Source organism: Rhinoraja longicauda, chromosome 4 (assembly GCF_053455715.1).
Source record: "Rhinoraja longicauda isolate Sanriku21f chromosome 4, sRhiLon1.1, whole genome shotgun sequence".
NCBI lineage: Eukaryota > Metazoa > Chordata > Chondrichthyes > Rajiformes > Arhynchobatidae > Rhinoraja > Rhinoraja longicauda.
In genome coordinates this window covers 27,931,399-27,941,131 of record NC_135956.1, presented here as the reverse complement: position 1 = coordinate 27,941,131, position 9,733 = coordinate 27,931,399, and the positions used below count along the sequence as shown (strand labels likewise).

General features: G+C 44.8%; 1 protein-coding gene across 1 annotated transcript; it reads left to right on the top strand.

Moving 5' to 3' along the window:
* Nucleotides 1-565: 565 nt before the first annotated feature.
* Nucleotides 566-1,564, top strand: mos (v-mos Moloney murine sarcoma viral oncogene homolog). The gene has a single exon (XM_078398559.1). It carries the CDS (start codon nt 566-568, stop codon nt 1,562-1,564), a length of 999 nt encoding a protein of 332 aa, XP_078254685.1.
* Nucleotides 1,565-9,733: the final 8,169 nt, after the last annotated feature.

Sequence of the window (9,733 nt, the reverse complement as noted above, 5' to 3'; positions counted from 1 at the left end):
AATGGTGGTGCTGGCTCGAAGGGCCGAATGGCCTCCTCCTGCACCTATTCTCTATTGTCTATTCTAAGTGAGCAAGTGTCGACTGTGGCTGACAAGGGAAATCAAGGACAATCCAAAAATAAAAGAGAAGTATAACATAGTAAAGATGAGCGGGAAGCCAGAGGATTGGTGAACTTTTAAAGAGCATCAGAAGATAACTAAAAAGGCAATACGGGGAGAGAAAAGATGAGATAGGATGGTAAGATAGCCAAGAATATAAAGGAGGATAATAAAAGCTTCTATAGGTATGTGAAGAGGAAAACATTAGTTAAGACAAATTTGGGTCCCTTGAAGACAGAAACAGGCGAATTTATTATGGGGTACAAAGAAATGGCAGACGAGTTGAACCGGTACCTTGTTTGGTCTTGTTTATTGAAGTGTCATTGATTTGACCAGTCAGCGCTGGACTTTGTTAACAAAGAACAGATGTAACTCGTTGACGCCAAGTAATAGACCGCAATAAATGATACTGGCGGCAGTCAGTGCTTTACGAATCCGTTGAGCGAAGTGTATCAAAAAAAATAAAATGCCGTCGCCTATTCCTGTGCACCGAATTTTACCGAAAGGATTTCCACCTGCCATTACACAGCGGCCTTGCAGCAGTCCCAATCAGTTCAGAGGGAAGAGGCGAAACTTCCCATTTGTAAAGCGGGAGTTGCCGCAATGCCCTTGGTACACGGTCATTTGGGACGAATTGAAGTTACTCGACCTTCTGGGCTCGGGCGGCTTCGGCTGGGTTTACAAAGGCACTTATTATGGCAAAATTGTCGCAATAAAGAAGGTGAGAAAGTGCACGAAGAACAAGCTGGCTGCGAGGCAGAGTTTCTGGGCAGAGTTGAACGTGGCGCACCTGGTGCATGAGAACATTGTGAAAGTGGTAGCAGCTACCACGTCTGTCCCTGCGAACCCGCAGCAGGCCGAGGATAGCGTGGGCACCATCATCATGGAATACGCAGGAGGGACAAGTCTGGACCATCGGATCTATAACTGCGCGGACTCACTGGACGTCGGGGAGTGCTTGATGTTTTCCAATGACATTGTAAGCGGACTGAGTTTCCTCCACTCGCACAGCATCGTCCATCTGGATGTGAAACCAGCCAACATCCTGATCACGGAGTCGGGCCGTTGCAAAATTGGGGACTTTGGCTGTTCTCACAAGTTGGCGGCGACCAGTGACTTGACCCCCAATGGCCAGTTGCGGCACATGGGTGGAACTTACACACACCGGGCGCCGGAGCTGCTGAGAGGCCGCAACGCCACTCTCAAGGCGGACATTTACTCCTTCGCCATCACGCTGTGGCAGATGGTGAGCAGAGACCACCCATTTTCGGGCGACCGGCAGTATGTTATGTATGCAGTCGTGGCTTACAACCTGCGCCCTTCGTTTTCGCATGGCTTCAACGAGACTTTGGTGGGCCGGAAGATTCGGTCAGTCATCGATCACTGTTGGAAAGTTGAACCAATTGATAGGCCTAGTGCAGAACAATTGTTTGAAACTATTAATAACTTGAATTCGCTATTGTAGAGAATAAATATTTTATAAAGTGTGTAATTAAAACAATACGTTGGTGCTTTGTGTTGCCGACTAAAATGTGAACAAAACTGGCATTGTCTAAATAAAGAGTAATCATGATCTGATCTGCACTGTATTTACGTCACGATTTGTTCCTCTATCAGTAACTCGGGTAAGCGGTTCAATCACGTGAAGGCTGCGAGCCCTTTAAATCCATAAGTAATTTATTTTATTTTCCTTTGCTACATTTAGGACCCATGTGAATGTTAATTTTCAAACTCCTCGGAGCTCAAACGTCAATCTTTGCTTAACGACTGTATTTGGGTTTCCATTGCACGATGAAGCAGGGAGGGGGGAGGGGCGACGGCGACGGCGACTTGTGTTCCCGAGAAACCCGCCCATGTTTCCTCTACAGTTTGCCTTTTGGTCAAAATTCCAACATCAATAGTCTCTTGTGCTCCAAGAACCAACGATATCAATCGTCATGAAGTCGCGTGTATCTTCCTGATACTCCAGTCAATGTCTCAAAATGGGAAATGTGTCCTAGAAGGCACACTTCGCTCCAGCGGAGCACCTGACTTCTGTGCCTGCAGATGGGTTTATGCGTTTACTAACACCCACTCCTGAGACAAATATCCCTGACCGTTATCCTCGAGTTACTACCAATTAATTGGACTTCACCCGAGAACGTGCAGAACAATTTGGATAAATGCACAGAAAGTAATATAAGAAAATAACTGCAGATGCTGGTACAAATCGATTTATTCACAAAATGCTGGAGTAACTCAGCAGGTCAGGCAGCATCTCGGGAGAGAAGGAATGGGTGACGTTTCGGGTCGAGACCCTTCTTCAGACTGATGTCAGGGGGGCGGGACAAAGGAAGGATATAGGTGGAGACGGGAAGATAGAGGGAGATCTGGGAAGGAGGAGGGGAAGGGAGGGACAGAGGAGCTATCTGAAGTTGGAGAAGTCGACGTTCATACCACCGGGCTGCAAACTGCCCAGGCGAAATATGAGGTGCTGCTCCTCCAATTTCCGGCGGGCCTCACTATGGCACTGGAGGAGGCCCATGACAGAAAGGTCAGACTGGGAATGGGAGGGGGAGTTAAAGTGCTCGGCCACCGGGAAATCAGTTTTGTTAATGCGGACTCAAAGGAAATGTCCCATAAGGTTGAATTCAATTTGCAGTCGATACGAGCTCTGCTCGTCCTATTGAGTTGGGAGATCTTGCATTTAACCGCGTTTATCTCTCGATGACCATTAGCATCGCCAAGGCGTGAAGGTAAGGGAGTTTAATATAAATTAGATGGAAACTAATTGTTTGTGTGGACTGGAGCCTATATCTGGGCAGGAGCTTATCTCGTCTTGTAACTCGAGCCCTCTGAAACCGTGAATCTCTTCTCCACCCTTTCAGGCTTAGTGACATCCACCTTTTAGCTAGGTAACCAGAAAGGCACACGATATTTCAAATGTGGTGTCACCAACATCATGTAACATGTTTCTTATAGAAACGTATAAAAGGACTGGACAAGCTGGATGCAGGAAAAATGGTCCCAATGTTGGGGGAGCCCAGAACTAGGGGCACAGTCTAAGATTAAAGGGGAGGCCATTTAAAACTTCTTTACCCAGAGAGTTGTGAATTTGTGGAATTATCTGTCACAGAAGGCAGTAGAGGCCAATTCACTGGATAAATTTAAAAGAGTTAAAAGATAGAGCTCTCGGAGCTAGTGGAATCAAGGGATATGGGGAGAAGGCAGGCACGCATTACTGATTGTAGATGTAAGGAAATAACTGCAGATGCTGGTACAAATCGAAGGTATTTATTCACAAAATGCTGGAGTAACTCAGCAGGTCAGGCAGCATCTCAGGAGAGAAGGAATGGGCGACGTTTCGGGTCGAGACCCTTCTTCAGACTGATTGTAGATGATCAGCCATGATCACAATGAATGGCGGTGCGGGCTCGAAGGGCCAAATGGCCTCCTCCTGCACCTATTTTCTATTTTTCTCTGATGTCCCACCTCCTGTACTTCGTATACCATCCTTTAACTACGTTACCCTCGTCATTGTTTAAATCAAATCTACCTCCAATATTTTAAAGGTTGTTACCCGATCCGGGACAAAAATGTCTGGCTTTTCTTTGCTTCGTGTTAATTTTGATCAAAAGATTAACATTTACTGAGTTCAATTCGCGGGCCCTGCACTTTCATACGCAAAGACCGGTGAGAGTTTAGATTTGTTTTTTCTTTTGGCTTGATGACTTCGCTAATTTGATTAGCTGCAGGCTCCAAATTCTTAACCTATCCGTTGTCTCCACTGGTTCTCGGCAAATTTGGAACATCTTAACAGCATTCGTGTGCATGGTCCCAATTTTCGGAACTCCATTGGCCTCGCTCTATCTTCTGTCTGTTTACAATTTTTAGTCCAAGACTATATTTCCCAGTTACCAATGTTCTCTGGAGATGCTATTTGACCCGTTGAGTTACGCCAGCACATTTTTGTTTGTAAATCAGCATCTGTAGTTCCTTATTCACAAAATGCTGGAGTAACTCAGCAGGTCAGGCAGCATCTCGGGAGAGAAGGAATGGGTGACGTTTCGGGTCGAGACCCTTCTTCAGACTGATGTCAGGGGGGCGGGACAAAGGAAGGATATAGGTGGAGACAGGAAGATGGAGGGAGATCTGGGGAGGGGAAGAGAGGGACAGAGGAACTATCTAAAGTTGGAGAAGTCGATGTTCATACCGCTGGGCTGTAGTTCCTTGTTTTTCATTTTCCAATTAGAATTAGGTTGCTAATTTATCTTTTCCAACGTGCTTTCTCTCTCTTTTCGCTTCCCCTGTTTGTTTGAACTCAGCCTGATTCTCGTTGGTAGTTACAACCGAAACTATTCGTATCCATCTTTTGCATTGCTTCGCGCAATTGTTCTTTTGTGTCGGGGTCGTGCTGCTGGTTTATTTCCTTCTGCTCTCGGTAGAAGCGGAGTCCTTGAGTCGGCGGCTTTAAGTTGAATCGCTGCCTGGCTGTTGAAACTACGTAACCAGAACTGCACATAAATTGTGTAGGAAGGAACTGCAGTTGCTGGTTTACCTCGAAGATAGACACAAAACTCAGTGGGTCAGGCAGCATTTCTGGAGAGAATGAATGGGTGACATTTCGGGTCGAGAAGCTTCAGATTGAGAGTCAAGGGAGACATAGAAATAAGGAAGTGTAAGGTGTGAAAACGAGAAATCAAAGTGGATGGGGTCCAATGAAAATGTAGAATGTATCATTGTTAGGTAGGAGAAGTTGACAACGAAGCATATATACAAAGATAAAATGTAATCGGGGACGTCAAACTGGTAGAGCTTGGAAGGAGGCGGGAACCAGGATTACTTGAAGTTAGTCCACCATATTCATACCGCTGGGGTGTAAGCTGCCCAAGCGAAATATGAAAACCTAAAAACTCCAAGCAAAGATACGAGGTGCTGCAGTAACCCAGCGGGTCGAGCAGCATCTCTGGAAACAGTTAGCTGACGCTTCGGGTCGGGACCTGCTGAGTTACTTTGCCTTTTTTTGTTGTTGTAAACCAGCACCTACAGTTCCATTGTATCCACAATACTCAAAGCATCTCACTGCCCCCCCCCCCCCCCCCCCGCTAAAGATTCAACCTCCGTCCCCTCCGCGTCTCCAGCCTGAATCGTGACCTCTTGTTTCTTTTCCCACAGATGCTGCCTGGTCCGCTGAGTCTCAGCTTTTTTGTTTTATTTCAGATTACTAGCAGTTGCAGCCTTCTTTCGCTGAACCAGGCTGATTTGTTAAAGAGGCGTCCCACTAAAATGGAGCTGGTGGGAAGCCTTTTGAACTGAGCGGCAGTGGGATCGCCTGTTTTTTTAAACCAATGCAGACAAGTCTATATAGTTCGAAGCCCATTTGGAGGTTGTGGTGCTTATTAGCCTGAAAGAAGATGCCCCTGAATCTGGATGTTACTTTTTTTCGGGCTCCTATAACTTCTTCCTATACCACTTTAAACGGCGTCCCTTTGCCGCCAGGTTCAGGAGGCGTCCCAGAACGTGTTGCAGCCCACGCTGCATAAGCAGTGTACCATTACTATGCGGTTTAAGAGGCGTCCAGCCGCCACCAGTGTAAGTGGCAGACACATCCGCTGCATGGCTTTAAACAGCTGACAACTGACAGCGACCGTCCGTCCGCCTCCCAGTCGCTGCATTCTGGTTGTGTGCAACTGCCTTTGCGTTTATACGGTACACCAGCACAGCGGATTTTCTGCTGTGTGTAAAATACTTTATTGATAAAAAATATAAGGAAATACAAAAGTTCATTGTTTTCTTTACATAACGCATTTCAATCTACATTCATGGTTTGAAGAAGGGCCTCGACCCGAAACGTCACCCATTCCTTCTCCCCAGAGATGCTGCCTGACCCGCTGAGTTACTCCAGCTTTTTGTGTCTATCCTCGGTTTCAACCGGCATCTGCAGTCTCTTCCTATACATTCACGGTGATATACATCAGTTATGTGAGCGCGTTCAGTGTACACCAGACTACCTACCCAACGCTCCCACTTTCGCGGGATACAATACTTTAGCCGCGTGAGTGGCTTTTACACAGTTCCCATCTTATCTCAGTGTCTCAGAGCAGAAGGACTTTAGACGGCAGTCCTTCCCCACAAAGCTTTTGGATTGAAACAAAGAATAAGAAAACGGCTGAAAGAACTCGATGAAAGGAATTGTTGATATTTTGGGTTGAGATCTTCCATTAGGATCCCGCCCGGTCCTTATGCGGGGTCTTGAATCGAAACGTCGACCGTTTCCTTCCCCACACAGATGAAGCTCGTCCCGCGAGGTTCCTGCAGCAGTTTGTTCCTTGCTCTGCATTCCAGCATGCTGTGTCGCAAGTCTTTCTAGTTGTTCCGCCAAGCTCCAGTGCGCCCCTCAGCATGTATTCCTGCAGCCTGGGAGCTGCATTTAAGTGGCATTCCCTTACCTTTCACTCTACTGTCATTTCAACCACGGCCGCTCTCGCAATGTAGACACAAAATGCTGGAGTAACTCAGCGGGACAGGCAGCATCTCTGGAGAAAAGGAATGGGTGACGTTTCGGGTCGATACCCTTCTTCAGGCTGATGTCAGGGGAATGGGCGGGACAGAGATAGAATGTAGTCGGAGAAAGTAAGACTGGTGGGAGAAGGGGGAGGGGATGGAGAGAGAGAGAGAGAGAGAGAAAGCAAGGGTTATTTGAAGTTACTCTCGGGATGCCCAATGAACATGGGAGTAGCGGGAGGCTGTTCCATTGAAGCTGCTAGTGGGACAATTTACAAAATTAAGAGCTGTGCATCTAAACGGGCAAATTATGTGGAACAGAATCAATTAATTGAGAGCACAAATTGAGATAAGTGGGCGTGAATTGAATGACAAGGGAGTAGTTGTAAATAAATCGATACTGGGATAATAACAGTACACGAACGAAACTCAGGTCCACTGTCGATGCTCACTATAAAGCACTTATTTATGCAGATCCCAGTATTATTTTCCTGACACTCCCATCGAATCCACTTGGTACTACCATTCAAGAGTGTTCATTTGCCATATGTCCCGAAACGGAACAATGTAATTCTTGCATGCGTCAGCATGACTGATATGTAAACACAGTACTCTATAGGCACAATTTAAACGACAAAAGCTCTGGTGTGTGTATACATAAATATATATATATAGTTACTATTGTTTGATGTATATATAAAACAATAATAGTGCAAATACAAAACCAATGCAGACAAATCTATATAGTTCGAAGCCCATTTGGAGGTTGTGGTGCTTATTAGCCTGAAAGAAGATGCCCCTGAATCTGGATGTTACTTTTTTCAGGCTCCTATAACTTCTTCCTATAGAAGTTCAAGAGAGTATTCGTTGAATTATCGAATCTCCTCAATCTTATAGTGAGGTCATTCGTGCACTATGAGTAATTTACAATAGTCAATTCACGTCTTAGGGATGTTAATAGACAATAGAAAATAGGTGCAGGAGAAGGCCATTCGGCCCTTGTTGGGAGAAACCGGAGGGTCTGGAGAATACCTGCAGTCATAGAGAAACCGCGCAATCTCCACTTAGACAGCAACAAGGGTCAGGATTGAATCCAGCTCGTTGGCGCTTTGATGCAGCAGCTCTACCAACAGTAAGGCTATTATTGTGGATTCGATGGGAGTGTCAGGAAAAAAATATAGCGGGTAGATTTGGTAATGAGATATAAAATAGGCAAAGATATTGGAGCCAATTTAGGCTTTGAAGGTGTAAAGTATAACGGGTGGAGGTAGAAAAATAGCTTTTAATATAGTGGCGGAGTACTATGCAGGCAACTTAAATAATAGCCTTACTGTAGGAACGATGATAAATCAAGAAATAATGTGAACGATCAGTCAAAAGGTCGCAATCCAAATTGCGAACCAATATCCTGGCGGGGAGATTTGCTAAAATAACTGCGGAGACTTTAAACTAGTACGGTTGGGGGGAGGGACTCAAACACAGATAGCTAATAGGCAGTGTGTGAGGCAGGAGGCAGAAAAGGGAAACACTCGGACCCAATATGTAGGAGAGAAAGAAGGGAAAAGAAATAAACTGAGAATAAGAAATGATGGGTCCCTTAAATGTGTATATTTTAATGCTAGGAGCATTGTAAGAAAGGTGGATGAGCTTAGAGCCTGGATTGACATCTGGAAGTATGATGTTGTGGCGATCAGTGAAACATGGTTGCAGGAGGGTTGCGATTGGCAATTAAATATTCCAGGATTTCATTGTTTCAGATGTGATAGAATCGGAGGGGCAAGAGGTGGGGGTGTTGCCTTGCTTGTCAGGGAGGATATCACAGCAGTGCTTTGGCAGGACAGACTAGAAGGCTCGATTAAGGAGGCTGTTTGGGTGGAACTCAGAAATGAGAAAGGTTTAGCAACACTTATAGGGGTGTATTATAGACCGCCAAATAGGGAACGAGAATTGGAAGAGCAAATATGTAAGGAGATAGCAGATATTAGTAGTAAGCACAGAGTGGTGATTGTGGGTGATTTCAATTTTCCGTATATAGGCTGGGAATCACATTCTGTTAAAGGGCTGGATGGTTTGGAGTTTGTAAAATGTGTGCAGGATAGTTTTTTGCAGCAATACGTAGAGGTGCCTACCAGAGAAGGGGCAGTGTTGGACCTCCTGTTAGGAAATGAGATGGGTCAGGTGACGGAGGTATGTGTTGAGGAGCACTTTGGGTCTAGTGATCATAATGCCATTAGTTTCAATATCATTATGGAGAAGGTCAAATCTGGACCAAGGGTTGAGATTTTGGATTGGAGAAAGGCTAATTTTGAGGAGATGATAAAGGATTTAAAAGGAGTGAAATGGAAATTGTTGTTTTATGAAAAGGATATAATAGAGAAATGGAGGATATTTAAAGGTGAAATTTTGAGAGTACAGAGTCTTTATGTCCCTGTTCGGTGGAAAGGAAAGAATAATAATTTGAAAGAGCCATGGTTTTCCAGGGAAATTGGACACTTGGTTCGGAAAAAGAGGGAGATATACAATAAATATAAGCGGCAGGGAGTAAATGAGGTTCTTGAGGAATATAAAGAATGTAAAAGGAATCTTAAAAAGGAAATTAGAAAAGCGAAAAAAAGATATGAGGCTGCAAGTAATGTAAAAGTAAACCCCAAGGGGTTCTACAGATATGTCAATAGCAAAAGGATAGTGAGGGATAAAATTGGTCCATTAGAGAGTCAGAGTGGACAGCTATGTGCTGAGCCGGAAGAAATGGGGGAGATATTAAACAATTTCTTTTCTTCGGTATTTACCGAGGAGAAGGATATTGAATTATGTGAGGTAAGCGAAACAAGTAGAGTAGTGATGGAAATTAGGAGGATTAAAGAAGAGGAGGTACGGACACTTTTGAAGAATATAAAAGTGGATAAGTCTCCAGGTCCTGATAGGATATTCCCTAGGACATTGAGGGAAGTTAGTGCAGAAATAGCAGGGGCTATGACGGAAATATTTCAAACGTCATTAGAAACAGGGATGGTGCCGGAAGATTGGCGCATTGCGCATGTTGTGCCTTTGTTTAAAAAAGGTTCTAAAAGTAAACCTAGCAATTATAGACCTATTAGTTTGACGTCTGTGGTGGGAAAATTAATGGAAAAGATACTTAGGGACAATATAT

What these genes read in the sequence shown, in the direction of transcription:
- mos (XM_078398559.1), top strand. Translation starts at nt 566, where the DNA reads ATGCCGTCGCCTATTCCTGTGCACCGAATTTTACCGAAAGGATTTCCA.